Raw genomic sequence first — 23,254 nt, 5'->3', positions numbered from 1 at the left:
AATTGTTTTATCTCTTTTCATATGAGTTAACACTATAGCAGCACTTTGACTTTTTTTTTTCTACTATCTCTCTCTTTTCAATAAAAAAAAATTAAGGAATGTTTGGACAGTATGGGTACAGGATTTAATAAATTTTGCATATGCTTGCACAAATTTTCTCTGTAAAAGGTGTATTTATGTGGTATGTATACTGTATCAACGTGGTATAAAAGTGTATCAATGTAATATAAAAGTGTATCAATGCAGTATCAAAGTGTATCAATGTAGTATAAAAGTATATCAATATGGTATAAAAGAGTATCAATTGGTTATAGGAACTGCATGTACAATTGGTTATAGGAACTGCATGTAGTTGCATAGAATTTCATTTCTCTTTTTTAAAAAGTGTCTCAATATAATATAAAAGTGTATCAATGTAGTATAAAAGTGTATCAATTGAGTATAGAAACTGCATGTGTCAATTAGGCCTAATGGCTAAAAAGGATAATTAAATTGGGTTGACTGGCTAAGGTTGTCCACCTTTTCAATTATGGGCCATTTTTTTTAAAAAGGTTAGCCCGTGTCCTTTTCCCAAAGATAAAAGCAATGAACAAGTTTAAGAAATATGTATAAATTACTTTGTAAATATTTTTATGTATTAAATATTTGTAATAATTGTACATACCTAATATCGGGTTGATTCGATTTTGTTTGACCTTTTTTTATTTAAGAACAAAGCAAATCAATTATAGTTAGGTTTTTTTAACACCAAATCAAGTCAAGCCACACCACCGGTCGGGTTTTTTTTCGATTTGACTCAATTTACAAGTTGCTTCGGTTTATGATTTGATTTTGTTCACCTTATTAAGTTGGAACTTGGAAGTGAAACGGCGTGAAAATGTGTCTATTCTACTTGTTTTAAATGTTCTTAATATTGAATTTTCATGTGAAAGATTGCTTTTTGTTCTGTCATTAGCCAATGTTGACCAGGTAAATACCATATCATTTATGAGACCTTGAATTTCATGAGGATCTTCATCTCTGTGCTGGTTTTCGAGCATATTTTGGTGTGGTGTTGAATGGGGCTAGAACTATCGCTCGTCTAAATAAGAACTCCCATTGCAAATTATTTTGTCACAGTCTGGGATCGGAGATCCATAGGTTATCCTAATATGGGCACAAAATTTGGTGCCTTACTAAGATGTTTTACTTGCCCATTACTCTACCATTTTTGTTCCCCAGATACATGGAGATGTTCATTCATTTTTCTCTCGTCTCTTTTAAATGAGCATGTTCTTTTTTCGCCTGACAGAAAATGTCTAATGTTTGCATATTTGGGGACTATGCTTAAAATTGATGCTTCAAGAATTTTTAGTTAATTGTAGTAGATCTGCATCTTCACTCGAAAATGTGGCGAAGTTCTTTGAACCTTCTGGAAGAATAGGAACTAAAACTGATGTATATCAGTATTGAGCCCGAATGCACCTAACTAAAGATGGACAGTCTTTCTCAATGTGTCGAAACATGTACATCAAACAGTACAAATTAATGGTTGATTTTGGTGTTGCTTTCTTATGATGATTAGAGATTCAGATAAGATGTCGTCTACACGTTTTAGTGAATAAATGAAAAGACAATTAATTAAGTCAAAACAGTAACTTCATTACCAATCGAGTAAAGCCTCCTCATAGGACGTTAAATTAGAGTCGTCGAACATGTCATGATTTACATCAATCCTCCATACGTAAAGCTTATTATTTTATAAAATTGTGTATCACATAATTCAACATACACGTGCAACACACATAATGAGTAGCTTACAAATAAAAAAGTAGGAAAAACGAAAAAAATATATATATTAGAATGAAACCAAAAAAATATACTGGGTATGTTGTTGAAACCAAGAAAATAAAAATAAAGAGTGATATAGTATATTCTAAATCATTGAATGGAAAAAGTGATTTAATATAAGTAACGGTATCTTCTTTTAATCAAGAATGTAGATGGTATTACTTGAGGACAAACTTTCCTGCGTCCAACCTGTACTACAAGACGACATACAAATAACATGCAGTCATCGAATAATACAACGATTTTCAATCATCGTCTTATAATAGCTACTCTGATTTCTGTAGGTGACGAAATGTCTGAAAAACTTTGGTGAAATGAGCAGGTGTAACTCCTTTTGCCAAAGATTTGGTCGCACACTTTTTGAGTCTTGCCAATTACCACCCAAGTGATAATGTGGTCAAAAGTTGGGTCCAGTTACATTCTTGAAGAGACTCGAACAATAAAGGCTATTACCAACAACAATATCTTGAGCACCACGTCTCGCTCAGCTGATTCTTGATAAGCGGCGAGCAAAATTCGTATGCAGTGCATGTCCGCCCTGGGCAAATGAGGTTTACTTAAGCAGCTGAAAATTATTAGCATATTGTTCTATTTCCGAGAAATAGTAAAAGATGTTTACCCTCAATCCAATGTTGGATTTTCAGCAATCCGAAAGATATTTCAGCATTACAGCCTTGTTAAATACAATGCATTGGTCAAATAACAGCAATGAATCACAAGCAAGTAGTAATAGCCACAACCGTCTCACCCATAATTTCATGTATATCAAGCTGAGTGAGACATAATATTATGTAAGCCCGAAAAAATCCAATGACATGAAGGAATTGCTAACTGATATCAAGAGTGAGGATGTGGACGGCTACAAAAGCTTTCAATCATCCATGAAGAGCTCGAAGTCACGGAAGATTTATTAAAAGATCTTTTAAAGTTCATAGCAATGCTCAAATGGATTTATGAAAGGAGTGATTACAATCATAAATGTCATTAAGGACTTTGGAGCATTCTTCCAACCATCATAAGCTTGGGGGAAGACTTCAAGGCTATAAATATCCAAATGGCTATTTTAATAATTTGGTCATTCTTATAATTTGGCTATTTTTGCAAGATTACTATAAATAGTCCTTATGTCCTCACTTTAGAGTTAGATTTTGGGATATTGTGTGCCTCCTTTGTAAGCTTAGGGTTATTTTTTTTATCTCTTTATGAACCACTTCTTGGTAAGAATTCGATGGTATGAGTTCATTCTCTTCTTTCATGATTTAATCTAGTAAATTATAGGTATATTTAATTGTTAGATTAACCTTTCTTTCTTCTCATTCTTTCCTCGATTTCTTAATTATCTCTTGAATATCTTTTTCGTGTATCTCGTAATACATCAATTGGTATCAGAGCAAGGCTGAAGAAATGTTCCTACAATTTTTAATCCTTGGCTAGTAGTTTTTGAAATTCAAAAGAAGGAAAATGGAAAAAGAAAATTGAAATTGATTTGGAGGTTGTTTGATATTGTTCCTTGCTAAGTTGCTCGGACTCTTCAAAAATATCCACAGGTATGTGTTGGATCCTCCAAAAATAGTGTATTTCTGAAGGATCTGACACGGGTGCGGCAACATTTTTGGAGAGTCCGAGCAACTTAGGTTCCTTGAACTACATATTGTTGTTTCTTAGTTGAAAATCAAGAATACACAACAAAAGAAAAATTGGAAGCCATTGTTGAGATTTGAAGCTTCGAAGAAGCTTGAAAATGGGATTTGTTGTTTTAAGGATATGTTTTAAGGAGATGCCTGGAGGTGAGTGGAGTACCGCAGGCATATATCAGAGTAATTAAGGATATGTATGAGGGAGCGAAAACCCAGGTGAGGACGGCGGGAGGAGACTCAGAGCATTTCACTGTCCTGACAGGATTGCACCAGGGATCTACTCTTAGTCCCTTTTTGTTTGCGTTAGTAATGGATGTGTTGACGCGGCGTATCCAAGGGGAGGTGCCGTGGTGTATGCTTTTTGCAGACGATGTAGTCCTGATAGATGAGACTCGAGGGGGTGTGAATGACAAATTAGAGTTGTGGAGGCAAACTCTGGAGTCTAAAGGGTTCAGGGTGAGCAGAACCAAGACAGAGTATGTGGAATGTAAGTTTAATGACGTGAGGCGGGAGAATGAGGTAGTAGTGAGGCTAGAAGCACAGGAGGTAGGGAAGAGGGATAAGTTCAAGTATCTCGGGTCCGTGATCCAGAGTAACGGTGAGATTGACGAGGATGTCTCGCACCGTATTGGGGCGGGATGGATGAAGTGGAAACTCGCATCGGGGGTGCTGTGTGATAAGAAGGTGCCGCCCAAGCTTAAAGGCAAATTCTATAGGGTGGTAGTCCGTCCGGCCTTGCTGTATGGAGCGGAGTGTTGGCCAGTTAAGAACTCCCACATCCAAAGAATGAAGGTGGCAGAAATGCGGATGTTGCGCTGGATGTGTGGACTGACCCGAGGGGATAGAGTTCGGAATGAGACTATCCGGGAGAAGGTTGGTGTGACTTCAGTGGAGTGTAAGATGCGGGAAGCACGATTGAGATGGTTCGGACACGTGAAGAGGAGGGGCACGGATGCCCCGGTCCGTAGGTGTGAGAGGCTAGCGTTGGATGGTTTTAGACGGGGTAGGGGTAGACCGAAGAAGTACTGGGGTGAGGTGATTAGGCGGGACATGGAACAGTTACAGCTCACCGAGGACATGACCCTAGATAGGAAGGTATGGAAGATGCGAATTACGGCAGAGGATTAGGGCCAGTTCGGGTCGCTAGTGTAGGGAATAAATTGGTGGGGGTGTATTCCTGTTATGATTCCGTATTCAATGTTCCGTGTTCCGTGTTCCATGTTTATTACGAATATGTGTGCTTTCCTCCGCTGTATATTCCTGCATTCCTGCTTTACTCTGTTTTATATTCCTTATGGGTGCCGTATCTATGTTATGTCATCTGCTTCTGTGCTGTACTATGTGTTTGTGTGATATCTCGTGACTTGAGCCGGGGGTCTTTCGGAAACAGCCTTTCTACTTCATCAGAGGTAGAGGTATGGACTGCGTACATCTTACCCCTCCCAGACCCCACTAAGTGGGAATACACTGGGTTTGTTGTTGTTGTTGTTGTAGTTTTTGTTTGAAGAAATTGTTGGTTGGAAGTTGTTGATAGAGTTGTAGGGAGGTTGCACCTCAAATTTGAGCTCATTTTATTAAAGTATTAAAGGAGATTGGTTCAAGAAAAAAAAAAATTGAACTTCTTGGAGAAGAAGATGAATATGAAAATTACAAAAATAGGCCCAATCTTTCCCCTTTTAACGTATAGTCTTCCAACTTGTTTTATCTTCCTTTTCTTGTTAATTCTAGCTAGTGTACTTTGAGTATCAGTTCATACTTAATGTTAAATTAGTTTTTGTGCATTTAATCCGTTTGTGCCAATTTATTTCATATTTTTTCCTTCTATTTCATTGTATATTTGTTTCTTTGTCCCGTAGTTTTTAATTGCCCTTTCTTGATTTACATAAACTCCACTCCAAACCGATATTTGAATGCTTACTTTGAGTTGATTGAGTTGTTGATTCTTGAAGAAATTTGAGGAAATTCTCTTGAGAGGAAAAAAAGCAAGAGTTGGTGAGATTAATTGAGTGAGATCTAAAAGCCTTGACCTTGAGCGTACACACTAGTGTTGAGTGATACATGTGAGGGAGTGAATATGTGAGGTACTTTAATTTTGTTTCTACCTTCGGTTGGTTGCAAGCATGTCTTTCATAGTTTCGGATGATCCTTGTGATGATGATTTTAAAGACTATGATTGTGAGGATAACGAAAGTTATTATGATGAAGATTGTGGATCTGGATCTTATGGTGAAAATGTAAGTGTTGAGATTTTTATGATTCCAATAATGACTTTGAAGATGGTGACCCTTCAAGATATGACTTTTTCACATACTCTTCTTAGAATGCATCTAATGGTGAAGAAAGTCACTATAAGCTTGATGATGATAATGAGGAAACTCGTGGTGAATATTCTTATTCAACTTCTTACTATGATTCTGATTCTAAACATGAGAATGATAGTGGTTTTTATGTTTGTTTTGTTGGAGGAGGGTGTGGTAGACCTTTCACAAAAGAATTGAGGCAAAATGTGAATGGATATGATACTTATAGTAAAAATGTTGTGCATAGGCCTAATGATGATATGAATGCTTTGATAAATGGAGATCATTTTGAACGACATAAATGTAATAAAGCATGCATTAACTAGTGGAAGAAAGAAAGAACATGTTTCATATTCATGGTAAAATTGAAGGACTTTGCGGTGCCATGATTATACATAACATGAGTTTCATAAATATTGCAAGTCCAAGTAAGGTTGAGCACTTAAAGTTGAAGACTAGAAAACATCCTCAACCATGTGGATTGTCATGGCCAAATGGAAAACGAACTTTAGAGATCACAAAACAAATTTTACTGAAGTTTCAACTTGGCAAGTTTCATGATGAAGTACTATGTGATGCTATCTCAATGAAGCTTGTCATTTGTTACTTAAAAGATCTTGGATAATTGGAAAAGAAGCTATTTTTGATAAAAAGACTAACAAGTGTCGTGTCGGCCTATATTTCTTTGTGTCATCTACACTTTTAAAGGTAAAAGAAAGATATTTGGAGTTGTTAAAATTGCCAAGAAGAAAGCCAAAGCTTGAGAAAAAAGATGGCATTGCTAAAGACAATAACGTGAAGAGCAAAGTTGATGATTCTCTTAGTGTAAAGTTCAAAGTTGAAGTGAAAAGTCATCCTAATCCTTCAAAAGGAATATTTGGGTCTTGCCCAATGTTAAATAATAATGAGAGAGAAAAGATTAATACTCCTTCCGTCCCAAATTATGTGTCGCCAATTGACCGGACACGATATTTAAGAAATAAGTATTGACTTTGTTAAAGTTACAAAATTATCCTTCTTAAAAAAATATTGGACCATTATGCACTTTTATTATTTTAACTATAAAAATGTACTCTAAAGTAGTACAGTATTACTAGTGGAGTAAAAAAAGTCTAAAACGGTACAACACTTGCACAGCTTTGACAAAGAGTAAAGTTTTTCAGATACGAATTTGTTGTCATGTACAAATTTGCCGCGAAAAGTTACCTTTCTAATTTGATTTTGATTTCAATTTTGTGGCGGAAAACTTTCTTTTTGTTTGAATTTTTAGCAAGTGTTAGTGTAAATATAGAGATGTCCTGTATTTTCTGGTTACTGCTTTTTTTTCTTTTTTTTTTTTGGATGATTTTTGGATTCTTCCTTCATCCTCTCTCTTATTTTTGCCATTACTTCAAAGATGAGGTTTTTCGTACCTATAGATTCAACCACCAAAAGTAAGCGATTGAAATTAGAAGAATGTCAAGCAATTTTAAGTTTCTTTTGAAAGAAAGCAAGGAAGGAAATCTTAAAGACGGATCTATAACACAAGCTGCTATCTTGTTCAAGAAATCAATAAGAACTATTCAACGCATTTGGAAATCATCAGTTGATAATGGTACGTCCTTAGATGTGTCTTTAAGACTTAAAGGCAGAGTTGGAAGAAAACAGATTGAAGTCGACATTAATCAAGTTAAAGACATTCCACTTTGTCGTCGAACAAATATTCAATCTTTGGCTTTTGCGATGAACATGGCAAAATCAACCATCTTTCGGCGTGTGAAGGATGGAACTATTCGAACATATTCAAATTCCATCAAGCCTCAGTTAACCGAAGAAAACAAAAAGGTACGACTTTAATACTGCTTCTCAATGATTGATCAAAATACAATCCACATAATTCCCATATTTATGAATATGTTTAATTATGTTCATATCGACAAAATGAGGGTTTTTTTGTCCAAAAAAAAGGGAAAGGTACTACCTGCTTCCCGAAGAACATGAGCCAAATCCATATCGTTCTTGCAAAAGTAAAAATTTTATCCCAAAGGTTATGTTTATAGCTGCTGTAGCACGTCCTCGATTTGATGAAAATGGAATTGAGTTGTTTTCTGGAAAAATAGGCATTTTCCAATTTGTAGTTAAGGAACCAGCTAAGAGGAATAGTAAAAATCGAACAGTAGGAACTATGGAAACAAAACCCATTCAGTAACTAAAGAGATCACTAGAGCTTGCTTGATCGAGAAGTTCTTCCTGCTATTAGAGCAAAATGGCCAGCTTCTGATTCATATAATCCTATCTTTATACAACAAGATAACGCAAGGCCACATATTGGTAACAATGATTTGGAATTTATTGAAGCTGCCAACAAGATGGATTTGACATTAGACTTTGTTTTCAACCACCAAACAGTCCAAATTTAAATGTTTTAGATCTTGGTTTTTTTTAGAGTGATCCAATCTCTTCAATATCAAAAGACACCTAAAAATGTTGATGAATTAGTAGAAGCGGTGGAAAGATCTTTTGATGAAATGAAAGCGGAACAACTCAATCATGTGTTTCTTACTTTACAATCTTGTATGATTGAGGTGATGAAAGATAATGGCGACAATAACTACAAAGTGCCTCATTTGAACAAAAATGGACTAGAAAGAGAAAGCAATCTTCCTCTCCAACTTCGTTGTGATATTTATTTCGTCAATCAAGCTTCAGCTCTACTTCAACAATGATATGGTTTGTTATTATGGTAAAGCTATCTATTTTGAAGTAGGAATGATGTTTTGTCAAGTATGTTAAACTTTTGTATATAGTCATAGTGATCAACAACAACAACAACAAACCCAATGCATTCCCACAAAGTGGGGTCTGGGGAGGGTAGAATTGTATGCAGTTCATACCGTTACCTCCAAAGAAGTAGAGAGGCTGTTTCTGATAGACCCCCGGCTCAAGATAGAGAATAGTAAGCAAGAGCGTAATGCACCATTAAACATGGTGGGTGGCATAACATAAAAGGAATAGTCATAGTGATCATCATGTAATTTCTACAATGATGTTTTGTCAAATATGTTAGGAGTATTATTATTGTGTATAGACATGGTGATCATAATGTAATTTTTGTGCTCATGATTGTGTATAGACATAGTGATCGTAATGTAATTTGAGTTGGCAGTGTAGTTCTTTCTTTTGTCAGTGAACCTGACATAAAGTTTGAAATGATTGTGTATGTGGTATAATTATCTTTTTTCTTCTACTATTCATTAGTGGATTGATGATAATTGTATTTTGCGGTCATCTGCATAATCTTTTTGATCATAAATGGTGGTTTAGCTGCAGGATTACTTGGCGCGCTCCCTTTGTTTTCTGTATGTAGTTATTCATTGCTTGAAACACTGCAACAATTAAGTTATCAAAGGTTGTGCCTTTCAGATTCAATTATATTTTGCTTTCTACATGAACAAAGCACTGCATTTTGCCTGAATTGCTAGACTACTTAGTTAATTTGGGATGCTCATACACCTCAAGATTTATTATCAGAATCATGTTTAAACTTCATATTTTGAACCATAGCTTAAGCTTGCTAGATTTTGATCTGTAAGCGACTGTAATAATAGTGTGATATAGAGTTTACTGTCTAGTATTTGATCTTTTACTGCATCCACAATTTGATCTTTCACTCCCTCTCTTTCTTCTGAAATGAATTTTCTTGGAACTGTAATAATAAAGGAGATAGAGAGTAGTTTTTACAGTACTTGATATGTGTTATCCATGGCAGGATCCAGCTTATTGAATTTCTGGTTATGAATTTTGTCAACCTGGTCATATGTTGGAGATTTTAATGTAAGTTGCTTCTTTTAATCATTTGGATGCAACAACGTTTTTTCTTTCTTCATAACCTATATCCTCTCCTTTCGCCTTGTTCGACACAGCTCTGCCTCCAAATGAAGGAAAATCAAATTGATAGGCTATGGATAGTAAACATATTGTATCTGAGGTATATGCCCACAAGGATAACTGTCGAAAATATGTCTCAGAAATAAAGGAGTAGATAATTTTAGTAGTTTTAAATTATTAGAATCCTATGTGGCTTAGACTTAGGTATTAGTTATCTTTTGTTATTTGAATTAGGAATTAGTTATCTTTATTTGAGTTGAAGTCTAGTTAGAAATTTAGCTATAAATATATGTCTTTGAGTTATTAATAAAATAATTCCCTTTGACAATACAATTGCAGTATTTTTTCTCTCCACATCTTTCTCTTTTATTTCTTTAATTTCAAAGCTAAAAACCAACAATAACTAGCAGGCTCCACAAATAACTATCTCGTGAAGGGTATTTTCGTACTGTTAATGACTGAAATAGACCTAACATATTCATACGTTGTACTCGGAGTTGGGCTGTTTGAAGAATGGGTTTGTATCTATTCTCCACGGAAGAAAAGCATTGGAACTACTAGAAAACAAGAATTGTGTAACGGCGGTGCAACAGTAGAGAAGAAAGCAAATTCTCTTCGGCTACTACTACTCATATGCTCCTGTAGCAGTACATTTTGGTTAAACGGAGCTCGTCGCTCGCTGTCGGTAACAGAGAAAGTTGAAAAAATGTCAGAACTAGATAAGCAAATTGAGCAGCTGAAGAGATGTGAACCGTTAAAGGAATTGGAAGTTAAGGCACTTTGTCTTAAAGCAATGGAAATCCTCGTTAAAGAAAGTAATGTCCAGAGAGTTGATGCGCTTGTTACTATATGTGGTGATGTCCATGAACAATTTTATGACATGAAAGACCTATTCAACGTGGGAGGTGATTGTCCGAAGACAAATTACTTGTTTCTAGGGTATTTTGTTGATAGAGGATTTTACTCCGTTGAGACATTTCTTCTTCTATTAGCTCTTACTGTGAGATATCCAGATCGGATCACTCTTATCAGAGGTAACTATGGTCTATGAGAGTTGCCAGTTCACATAGGTATATGGATTCTATGATGAGTGAAGTATGGTTCAGTAAATGTTTGGAGATATTGCACGGATATATTTGACTACTTAAGCTTATCTTCTCTCATCGAGAATAAGATATTCTCTGTTCATGGTGGTCTCTCTCTACAATATCTACATTAGACCAGATTCAAAATATTGATAGGAAGCAACAAGTTCCACATGAGGGTGCTATGTGTGACCTACTACGGTCAGATCCAGAGGACATCGTTGATGGACGGGGATTGAGTCCTCGTGGTGCAGGTTTTCTTTTTGGTGGCAGTGTTGTCACTTCATTTAACCATACTAATAGCATAGACTTCATATGCTGTGCACATGTTCAATAATCAAATAGTTATAGTCTAGTCTGCTCCGAACTATTGTTACAGATGTGGAAATGTTGCCGCGGTTCTTGATCTAGACGAGAATCTTACTAAGCAGTTTCGTGTGTTTGAAGCCGCTCCTCAGGATTCAAGAGGAGCACCTGCTAAAAAGCCTCCACCAGATTACTTCCTGTAGGACCACTTAAACAATTCAATTTTTGCCATCAATATACCCATATTGTGGACAATATGGTTGTGAAGAGCACACACAGGAGATGCTCTCACATGATTCATTTTGGCCGAAAGGCTTCTCTGTTTACAGAAAGAATGGTACCATTGTTGGGGTTTCTAAGATTATCGAGGATCTAAATACGTGTTGCCCATTTTGAAATCCCATATGGCAATAAAGCAGATATCGCTGCAAAAGAGGGTGTTAAGAGGAAACAGTGGCAATCTTGTCAATATGGCTCGACAGTGGGTTGAGAAGCAAGGTCTACTTCCTTCCAGCGAAGAGATCCCATTGACCGAGAGTTTTTCTGGTGGTGGAGGTCTTATTGCAGTAATTTTATAAAACACAACTCGTATGGATTCACAATTGAAAACTTCTAAAGAGTGATCTTGTTTTGTTTTAAAAATCAATTGTGCTCCGGGCAACATAAATTTCTGGTGCTTAAGCTGTTACTGCAAAAGGGTTCGTTACTTATTTGTCCATGCTAGTACGTAATGTCAGCTTTTTGTTGTGGTCTCACACAATTGTTTTTCTCCTTGTAATGGTAGTGTGTGTATTAGAATGGGACATTGAAGTGAGAGTTCCAAATTATGAGGCAGCTTCACTCTCCTGTAAAGGAGTGGTACAACTGAAGTTGAGGACTCTATTTTCAGCATTTTGTTACGTCTGGACTTTGGTACACATCAGTGAATATATCTTGATTCGATGTTGCATTAAATGTATTTCGGGGCTGTGTTGCATAAAAGGAAAAAAAATAACAAGAATTGTGTAATTGGAGTTGTGGCCAAGCAAATGGGACAGTTGTTATTTTTGCAAAATCTAAGTCCTCAGATTCTTGAAAACTTGTTTAGCCAAGTTAAAATATGTTCCACCAAATTATCGGTTTAAGTCAATCTTTGACTTTTCTATGGCATTACTATTTTTGGTTGAAAGGTAAAATAAAAGGCTTAAATTTTGATTGAAGTGATTTGATTGTTACTTGAAAAAATAAATAAAAAAAGAGTAATAGTATTTAAAATCAAGTGGGACCACTAAGGGTAAAATTGTAATTGTGTTTTAAAAAACTTACCGAATAAGAAAGGCGACATTCTTTTTGGGACGGTCTAAAAGGAAATGGCGACACATAATTTGGGACGAAGGGAGTATAAATAAGGGAGTGACAAATGGCAATTCAAGAATGGAAAAAGGAGGCTTGAGTTGAGGATAGTGAGCGAGTTGCCACAAAAAAAGAGAAATATTTGAAAATGAAAAGAAAGAGGAAAAGAAACTCGAGAAAAGTGAAGAAAAAAAGAGTTTGATGGAGTATCTCCCTTGTTTTAACTCTAATGCTAATTCTTTGTTCCTAGTTGTAATGTCTCTTTTGTAGACATATTTGAAAATGAAGGCATGAAGCAAACAATAATGAAGAGTCTTTTACTGTTGAAAATTCAAGAGGTGGTGGAGACACCCACAACTTTTTCAAGTGTTCAAGTGAGAGCTTAAATGAGAAAAGCAAAGGTAAAGAAGAAATTTTAGGAGCATTTCAAGGTAAAATGGCTAACGCTAATACTTTATTTCTTCAAGTGAGCTTGAAGGAAAATTCAGTTGAGGTGGAAGTCATTTTTCTTTTGAGAAAATAAATTTTTTCTTTGTGATTAAAATCATGTTGAATTTGTAGCCAAGTGAAGTTACTTGTGCAAATTATTGTGATGATTCTTTGAATACATGTGATGAGGATTATGAATATTCCTTGTGTAAAAAGAAGGCTCTTGTTGTTGATAATGGTGTTGATGAGTCACTCCAAGATAAGCTTGAATTTAAGGAATGTGATTTTTTTTTTAAATTGATTGTGATAGCCAACTTGCTTGTGTTGACTTGTGAATTATTTAGTGAACCTCAAGTTAGTGTTGAAAATGTTGCATTGGCATTACTTTAAAAGATTATGATAATCTCTGTCTAGTTATTGTTCCCTCCTTTCTTTTGCAAGAGTTGAATCCGAGGATGAATTCTTTTCAAGGAGGGGAGACTGATGTAAGCTCAGAAAGCTCCAATAACATGAAGGAATTTCTAATTGATATCAAGAGTGAGAGTGTGGACTATATTGGATATAAAAGCTTTCAATCATCCATGAAGAGCTCGAAATACCATGAAAGATTTGTTAAAAAATCTTTTAAAGTTCATAACATGCTCAAATGGATTTATTAAGGATTACAATCATAAAAGTCATCAAGGACTTTGGAGCATTCTTCCAACTATCATAAGTTTGGAGGACTTAAAGAAATCATGGTAGGAAGACTTCAAGGCCACTAATATGCTTAAGTGGCTATTTTAACAATTTGGCTATTTTTACAAAGACTACTATAAATAGTCTTTATGTGTTCACTTTAGAGTTAGTTAGATTTTGGATATTGTGTGCCTCCTTTGTAAGTTTAAGGTTATTTTCTTTATCTCTTTATGAACCACTTCTTGGATTCTTAGGAAGAATTCCATGGTATGAATTCATTCTCTTCTTCCATGATTTAATCTAGTAATTATATGCATATTTAATTGTTAGATTAACCTTTCTTTCCTCTCTTACTCTCCTTAATTCTTAATTGTCTCTTGAATATCTTTATCGGGTATCTCGAAATACATCATCATATCATATTCTTCATGCCTCGTTTTCTCCAGAAACAGTCACCAAATTATGTCCATGTCTCTGTCACGATATGTCAGGGGCATCATGGCTTGACTATTGCCCTCTATCAATAATGAAGGTTTGCGCTTCTATTGCCAATCAACTTCTTTTGTGCAAATATGTATAATAAAGCTCATCAACGATTTTATGAAGACATGCACAGAAACATTTTCAACTTTCTCGCTAATTACGAATGGAGTAGCAATTTTTCCGCAAACACTAAGTGAAAAAAGAAAAGAATAGAAAAGTTGAAAATTCGAAATTTGAACTCTACCAAAAGCATAGGGACCAGACAGTTTCTCCATGTAGATGCTCACGGTATCCTAGAACTTTGAAGGAAACTACATTGCTATGACTATGACCAGAAGGTAACCAAGTTTATGATGCCGCAACAATGAGGTTCAGGACCAGATACAGCACATGCATTGTTAAAATTAGATATGGGAAAAGTTTGAATAGAATTTAGTTAAGTTTCCTTTCCACCTTTTCTTCCCACAAGCAGAACTAAGAACCTATGCTAAAGCAGGCAGCATACTGTGTAATAGTAAACAGTAACATCAGAAAGTTCCCCATGCCAATAAAGAAAGTTCAGCCAGGTCTGAAAGCTCCGTATATAGCAGATGTGCGAACAAGGCTTCAACAAGAGGTCAGGCAGAGGCTAAGAAAAGGTCACATTTTGTTCTAGACAACCCTTTCCATGGTCCATCACCATTAAACAGAAAAGTTAAATAATTTGAAGGCAAAGAAACAAACCTTATAAACAATAATGTGTGCGACTGGAAGCCCTTGGTTACCACCATGCGCCAAAAGAGAAAGATCACCTATAAGATCTAAAACCTTGTGTCTGCAAGGTTCATCACTAAAACGCAGTGGTGGATTCAGCCAGCCTCTACTCTCACTGTAGAAGAGGAGATACCACATGTGAGGTAAAAGTGAAGAAGATACAACTTATAGAAAACATAATGGGCTCAGATTGTCTGAGTGATTAATTTTCAAATGGATGTAGCATCCAGGCAGGCATGTCTGAATAAAAGCTAGAACGAGACATGCCATGCATCCTTAGATCACACTAGTTATTCCTAATTAAATATTTCTTTAAGCTTTCAAAAAGTTGGATACGGCATAGATGTTACCTATGTATATTTCCAGTATTTTTCCAAATAAAATTTAAAAAGAAGTGTCTCTACCTACAAACAATGGCATTTTTGGCAGAACCCCCCTTGATAACTCCTGATTCGCGTAGTTGTTCAACCTGGATATTAATTCAGCACAAGTACTATAAAAAAATGTCATAAACATAACAACATGGATGATGAGTCATCAGCTATGTCAGACTCCATAACTACTGATGAAGGAGGACTGCCTTTTCACGATAACCATCAGGAAGACGGATGATGAGAGATGTTATGTCCCACATGGGTTGTGGTCAGGTTACTTGGTCTCTTTGTATGATCTAGGGCAAACCTCACCTCGAGTAAGATCTCGGGGTGAGTTAGGCCCAAAGTTTATTTCTTTGACCTGGTATTAGAGCTAGAACCATCCAATTCATTGTTTACCTAATGTTGACCTCCATTTTATTTTAGGCTCTAGATGTCCAATCTTGGGCATGCCAGGGAGTGTCAAGTCCCACATCAGTTCTGATAGGGCTAGGTGTTACTTGGTCTCTTTATATACTCTTGGGCAATCCCACCTTTTGAGCTAACTCTTGGGGTTGATGTAGGTCCAAGTTCTATTTCTTTAACAAAAGAAATAAATGCAAAAGACTAAAGCAAACTAAGTCAATTCACAATGATTTTACATCATGAAACACAATTCAGGATGTCATGTTTTTTTCACACTAGTCTTTTCTTTTTATAATGGTGGTTTTGGGACAACTTGCGTGCACCTTGACTAATTCCACGGGATACCTGTCACCTCCTACCAACAATAGGTACTAGGTAACTCTATCAATCAAGGCTCGAAAGGATGGGAAGAAATCACTTAGTGTTTTGTCTCTACTAGGATTTGAACCTAAGACCTCATGGTGCTCAACCCACCACATTGATCACTAGGCCACACCCTTGGGTGCAACCGATTTTAGTTATTTTTTAACACCTCCAAGACAGTTAAAGTGCTCCTAAGGTCCCATTTTGGGATGTCAGAAGACGTTCAACCATGACTGCATGACACTCATCTACAACAAGACCAAATGTCCGACTATCAGTGCAATTACATATTTCAAGGATTCAAATTCATTTAAAAGCTCATATTTAAACCATGACGTAACATATTTATCGGAAAAGAACCTCACACGACTAAAAAAGGGCAGCCCGGTGCACTAAAGCTCCCGCTATGCGTAGGGTTCGGGGAAGGGCCCCACCATAAGGGTGTATTGTACGCAGCCTTACCTTGCATTTCTGTCAGAGACTGTTTCCAAGGCTTGAACCCGTGACCTCCTGATCACATGGAAACAACTTTGCCAGTTACTGCAAGGCTCTCCTTCTGCACTAATTTGATTGACCAAGTACCAAAGTAAAAAAACTCGGCGAATAAACGTACTATCTCTTTGCCTTGTCCACAGATGGCATATCAAAATAAATCCATGATGGATAAACTATTACAAAGTGCTTCTTGTCACCAAAGCTAGATCGAAATCTCATAGTGTAGTTGTTCTAATACAGAAAGGAGAGCTGAAATAACATTTTGAATCAGAAGATTGGAAGTTACCTGTTCATAAATGCAAAAGGTTCTTGCAGAAGCTAGTTCTTTGGTAAAGAAATCTTTATCCAGGTAGGTTGAAGAGAACCACTGACAGCCAATTTCAGGGGCCTGCAGGCAGTCAAACCAAAGGAATACATTTAAAATACTTTTTTATCGAAGTACTCCACCAATGAAATAATCATTATCTCCTTTCAGATTTTGATTACAAACAACAATTAACATTCCCAGTGAAATCCCAAAATTGGAGTCCGGGGAGGATAGAATGTACGCAAATCTTACCTCTTCCTCATGGAGGTAGAGGTTGTCTCCAGAAGACCCTTGACTGGAGTACAGCAAATTGAAGTAGGTATGACATGGGAAAAACGACAATGAAGGAAATATATCAGCTAGTTAAAGAAACGAGTAACAACAACGGCGTAGAGCGATAACTGAAACACAAAGGCAATACACTACAAGAATTAGGCTATTAGTACAACAAACAACACTTCACTACCACTAGCCTTCTAATCTAATCCGCGACATCCACACCCTCCTCTATAGGATCATGTCCTCGGTAAGCTGAAGTTGTGTCATGTCCTGTCTAATCACCTCTCCCCCATACTTCTTCCGCCTACATCTACCTCTCCCTATACCCACTATATCCAACCTCATGCACCATCTCACTGGACCATTTGTGCTTCTCATCACATGCCCAAACCATCTCAGCCTCACTTTCCTCGTCATGTCTAAGGCCAATCCAACTTGTCCCGGATATCTTTATTCCTAATCCTATCGCCAGAGACAGATACAGGATTTTAAGTTAGTGGGTTCCAAATAAAATAACTGAATATGCAGTAAAATCAGGAAGTGGATGATGAAGTTGGAAGAAGAACCAATGCAAGTTATTAACCCTAAAGATAAAAACGTGAGCTTTTGCGTTTTAGAACTAAAAACAATTTTACTAAGAGCAAAACAGAAAAAAAAGGTGTATTTTTAGAACTTAAAAACATAAAGGGATTTTAATCAAAAACAAAAAAATATTGTGAGTTTATAACTAAAAACAGAAAGGGATGTTACTTTTTTGTAAAAAAAAAAAAAGAAAAAGCTGAAAATGAACACGTCTGCTGGGGTTCGAACCCGCATTGATACAACTGCCCAGTAATTTAGTGGTCCCTTACGCGCCACTGAACCAAACCACTAATTTGGTTATGGGCTCCCATCTACCTATAGTTAGTCTCTTTGTATATTTTTCCATATAATTATAGGATTTACGGTAGCGGTTGGGGGTTCCCGTAGATCCGCCCATGCCTATCGCTTCTAGAATATCCACACATCCATCTCAACATCCTCATTTTTGCAACTTGAATCTTCTGAACATGGAAGTTTTTAACTGGCCAGCATTCTGCCCCGTACAAAGTCGGTCTAATCACCACCCTGTAGAACGGTATCTTTTTATCGTGTAAGACTCCGAAAGCAACCCCCACTTCATCCACACCGCACCAATACGATATGTGACATCATCAAAGATGCACCCACTCTCTTGGATTAAATACCCAAAATACTTGAAACTCTATCTTGAGGATAACATGTGTGTCAAGCCTCACTTCCATGCCTGTCTGATGCATTGCGTCACTGAATTTTCACTCCAAATATGTTCTTGGTCCTGTTCAGATTTTGATTATTGTAACAAAATACTTGACCCATGGTCTGAGCTAATTTATGGTGGTCTTGACCATGAAGCTGTTTGCTACACAATCAATTGCTGCTCATTAGACAGATAAGTTTAGCACAGGTATCACAGCAGAGAGTTCAAATTCGACCATAGGATATTAACAAAGAAACCCCTGCACTATGTCAGTCAATCAATGCAATTAGTTAAATGCATTAAGATCTCCATATCGTTGTCTATAGTGTGCACAAAAACAACTTTGTTTACTTCTTTATCATCAGTTACACTCAACTTCTTCCTTATTTTATCTAACTGAGAAGAAGAATAGCACAGCAGACAAACTCAAATAAATATACCTGTGGAAAGTCGATGCCATAGGTAATCTTGATCTTTGAATAAGGGAATGCAGCAATAAAAGAATCATTTTTCCATACAGTAACAGGTTCTCTAAGAACAGGAGCTAATTTCTCACAGCTTTTACCACTACGATCTAATGCTTCCTTCAGCCCAGCTTCTTCAATTGCGTCCACCCATTCTCTTGCTGATCCGTCCAGAATAGGAACCTGTCTCGGTTTGTTTAGTTCAAAAATTAGTAGTTCTTCTATCCAAATATTATTTTTGATACTGCCTTTCAGCTAGTTAAATAAAGATATTTGAACACCATATTTTCCATGAGTATATGCTACTGTTAAATATGCTATCATTAATAGATAATTTAGATACGAGAATATCTCTATACTTAAATAGCGTAGATGTGGGAATATCCTCAAATCCCCACAATTAGGCACTTAGAATATTGTGTAATATTCTTATTAGTTTTCTTTCTTATTTATATTCTCTGTAACACTATAATCCCACTAGCTTGAGGGAATAATCAAGACATAAATTCTCAAATTCTCCTCTTCTTCCTCTAATATCTCATGGTATCAGAGCAAGCAGAGGTCTTGGGATCGAATCTCACCACCACCCATTATTAAAAAAAAAATTCCACGGGTCAAAGTGTTCTCTCTAACAACTTAAGCTTTAAGATGAGATGACCATACTGCAACGTGGTATCAGAGTTGTCCTTCCTCTAATTTTTTCTTCTTTTTCTCAAAACTTATAAAAACAGATTTTGCAAAGCAGAATTACAGAAACAGATTCTGCAGAATAGAATCACAAAAATAAAATAAAAAATCCCTGCCAGTTTTTGTTACAGCTGGTTTCTACATCTTTTTGGTCATAAATCATGCCTCCGCACGATAATGACCACCCTAGATACACAACAAATATGGCTAATAACGGAAATGGTATTTTTCCCACACCTAATTTCAGGGATGGATCGTCAATATCTTTCACTTAACTGCAGCAGACTATATTGACTACCTACAGTACAAAGCATCAAGGCAACAATCAACTTTATCAGTTGTTTACACAATGCAACTTGGTAACTCCTTTGCTTATGTCACACAGTCTTCATCTCAGGAACAATGGGTTCTTGATTTTGGTGCTTTTAACCATATTTCTGGTAACAAACATACTCTCCCTTCTCTTACTACCCCTTCTATCCTCTCTACTATGACTGGCTAATGGATCAAAAACTAGAGTAAAAGAAATAGGTATAGCTTGCCCTCTGCCTTCCATATCTTTAAAATCAGTTCTTTTTGCACCTAAATGTTCGTATAATCTTATTTCCAGTAGCAAATTAACCAAAAATCAGAAATGTGTTATAACCTTCCTTGATGATTTTGTTCTTCTACGGGACCGACATACGGGACAAATTCTTGGAAAATGACATGAGTCACAGGGATTGTACTTGCTATCCACTCCACAACCACATGCTGCTTTCACTTCCACTACTTTCTCTTAATTGCTCCATAATTAACTAGGTCATCCGAATCTTTGGAAACTACAGAAAATGGTTCCCAATTTATCTAGTCTATCTTTGTTAGAATGTGAATCATGTCAGCTTGGGAAGCACGCTCGTTCCTCTTTCCCAAAGCGCATCAATAATAGGGCCACCTCTATGTTTGAAATTGTTCATTCTGATATATGAGGTCCCAGTCATGTCAGTACTTCCTTAGGTTTTCATTATTTTGTGACTTCCATTGATGACAATTCTCGGTGCACGTGGATATTCTTAATGAAAAATAGATGTGAGTTATTCTCCATCTTTCAAAAATTTTGTGCTAAAATTCGCAATCAATTTGGTACTGCCATTAAGAAGTTAATCGGTGATAATGCCCGAGAATATTTCTCTGCCCCTTTCTCTTCTTTACGTCCTCTCATGGCATATTACACCTTGTGCACATACTCCTTAACAAAATGGAGTTGTTGAGCATAAGAACAGACGTCTAATTGAAATAGCTACGACATTGCTTATTAACAATCATGCCCCTTTACGTTTTTGGGGTGATGCCATTATTACTGCCTATTATTTAATCAATCGTATGTCTTTCTCTATTTTGCAGTACTAGAGTCCATACTCAATCCACTATCCGGAACATAACTTGTTCCCCTTTCCTCCATGTGTGTTTGGTTGCACTTGTTTTGTCCATAACCTTACCCTGGAAAAGACAAACTTCAACACAAAGCTTTTAAATGTATCTTTCTCGGGCATTCTCGGCTACAAAAAGGTTACAAATACTTTGAACCCTCTACTAGTAAGTACTTGATCTCAGCAGATGCTACCTTCTTTGAGTCTTCTTCGTATTTCTCCTATTACAAAAAATCAAAAAACCATATCAACTGTTTTTCTAATTCCAACTATTCCACCCAAGCTTCACCTCCTTCTCTTACCCAACCTCCTCCCGAGCCTGCTAATCCAGTTAGTATTTCTAACTCTAATACAAGTACACAAGACATTCTTGGTGCCTCATTACCTGCTCCAATAATGTCTCCTATATCGATCGAGTACTCATCACATGATCTTCCCATTGCTCTTTGCAAAGGTACTCGAACTACTGCTAATCAAGCTCCTATTTAAGCTATCATCGTTTGTCACCTTCATAGCATGCCTTTATTATTAGTTTATCCACTATCAAAGTTCTGAATGCAAAAGCATTGGTTCATCTAGGATGGCATCAAGCTATGATTGAAGAAATGACTGCTTTGCATGATAATGGTACTTGGGATTTTGTTCCTTTACCGAAAAGCAAAACCACGGTTGGTTGTTGTTGGGTATTCACAGTTAAAGTAGGTTCGGATGGAGCTATCGATTGTCTCAAAGCGAGACTGGTTGCAAAGGGATACACTTAGGTTTATGGCATTGACTATGGAGATACTTTCTGACCGGTTGCCAAGATGGCTTCAATACGTCTTCTCATATCTATGGCAGCAATGAAACATTGGTCCCTTTTCTAGCTAGACATAAAAAATGCATTCCTTCATAGAGAACTTGCTGAATAGGTTTATATAGAGCAACCACCAGGATTTGTTGCTCAAGGGGAGTCTGGACTAGTATGTAGACTTCGTCAATCTCTTTATGGTCTCAAACAATCTCCTAGAGCATGGTTTAGTTGTTTTCGAGCTGTTGTCCAAGAGTTTAGACAGATTCGAACAGAAGTTGATCACTCCGTTTTTTATAGGCATTCATCTCATGGAAAACGTATCTTTTTAATTGTTTAAGTTGATGATAGTGTTATCATAGGTGATGATCATGAAGGTATTTCTCAACTCAAACAACACCTTTCAAGTCACTTTCAGACTAAGGATTTGGGAAAACTGAAATACTTTCTAGGCATTGAAATGCCACAGTCTAGTGATGGTATTGTTATTATGCAAAGAAAATATGCCTTAAGACATTTTGGAAGGCGATGGTATGTTGGATTACAAACATGTGGACACTCCCATAAGTCCAAATACTAAGCTTATTCCAGGACAGGGGGAGCCTCTAAAAGATCCTAACAGATATTGGAGACTTGTTGGCAAACTCAACTACCTTATGATCACACGACCAAACATCTCATTTGTTGTTAGTGTAGTTAGCCAGTTTCTGCAATCACCTTGTGATAGTCACTGGAATGCAGTGATTCGCATTCCAGGATATATAAAAAGCTCTCCAATACAAGGTTTATTGTATGAAGACAAAGGACACACCAACATTGTTGGGTATTTTGATGCAAATTGGGTTGGGTCTACTTCTAAAAGGCGGTCCATTTCAGGTTATTATGTTCTAATGGGAGGTAATCTAATATCCTGGAAAAGTAAAAAACAAGATGTTGTGGCTAGATCAAGTACAGAGGCGAAGTATCGAGCAATGGTATTGGCTACGTGTGAGCTTGTATGGTTGAGACAAATTCTCCCAGAATTAAAGATGGGAAGAGTCGAACTAATGAATTGATTTGTGATAACCAAGCTGTACTACACATTGCTTCTAATGTCGTATTTCATGAAAGAATGAAGCACACTAAAATTGATTGCCACTTCATCCGGGAGAAGATTGTGTCGGGATATATCTCTACAAGTTTTGTTAATTCGAAAGATTAATTGGCGGATATTTTCACAAAATCACTCCGAAGATCTAAAGTTGACTATATTTGTGGAAAGCTAGGAGCATATGACTTATACACTCCAGCTTGAGGAGGAGTGTTAAATATGATATCATTATTAGATAATTTAGATATGAGAATATCTCTATATTTAGATTGTGTAGATATGGGAATATCCTCAAATCCCCGCAATTAGCACTTAGAACATTGTGTAATATTATTATTAGGTTTCTTCCTTTTTTACATTCTCTGTAACACTATTTAATCCACTAGCTTAAGGGAATAATCAAGACACAAATTCTCAAATTTTCTTCTCTTCTCCCTCTAATTTGTTATCTACGACTATCACAAAAGGAAAAGAAAATGAATTTACTTGAAAGAAAAATTATAGCCCCTAAGAAATCTGGTAGACCTATATCTTTTTAAATATAGTAATGTTGTTAGAAAATTAAGATTTATCTAGAAACTCCTAGTTAGTAGATATTTTTGTAGTAGAAACTCCCAGATATTAGATATGTTT

The 23,254-nt window shown here is 36.4% G+C and overlaps 1 protein-coding gene and 1 pseudogene across 3 annotated transcripts in view; one reads left to right on the top strand and one right to left on the bottom strand.

Moving 5' to 3' along the window:
* Positions 1–1,888: 1,888 nt before the first annotated feature.
* LOC107877947 (probable UDP-3-O-acyl-N-acetylglucosamine deacetylase 1, mitochondrial) overlaps positions 1,889–23,254 on the bottom strand; it is a 31,024-nt gene continuing 9,658 nt past the window's right edge. Inside the window, exons 3-8 of one of the 3 annotated variants that reach the window (XM_016724782.2) lie at positions 18,622–18,828; positions 16,624–16,725; positions 15,105–15,169; positions 14,671–14,815; positions 2,450–2,503; positions 2,227–2,368 (exon numbers count right to left, since the gene is read on the bottom strand). In XM_016724782.2, the coding sequence (XP_016580268.1) occupies positions 2,471–2,503; positions 14,671–14,815; positions 15,105–15,169; positions 16,624–16,725; positions 18,622–18,828 (552 nt within the window). In that variant the 3' untranslated portion in view covers positions 2,227–2,368; positions 2,450–2,470. Of the gene's footprint in view, positions 2,369–2,449; positions 2,504–13,805; positions 14,552–14,670; positions 14,816–15,104; positions 15,170–16,623; positions 16,726–18,621; positions 18,829–23,254 lie in introns of those variants that run through there. The other 2 variants (XM_016724772.2, XM_016724787.2) reach the window with 2 other exon arrangements.
* LOC124896042 lies at positions 10,338–11,314 on the top strand (annotated as a pseudogene).

Source organism: Capsicum annuum, chromosome 1 (genome assembly GCF_002878395.1).
Source record: "Capsicum annuum cultivar UCD-10X-F1 chromosome 1, UCD10Xv1.1, whole genome shotgun sequence".
Classification (NCBI taxonomy): domain Eukaryota; kingdom Viridiplantae; phylum Streptophyta; class Magnoliopsida; order Solanales; family Solanaceae; genus Capsicum; species Capsicum annuum.
Note: the sequence above shows the minus strand (reverse complement) of the source record. Positions and strands in the feature narration are given on the sequence as shown.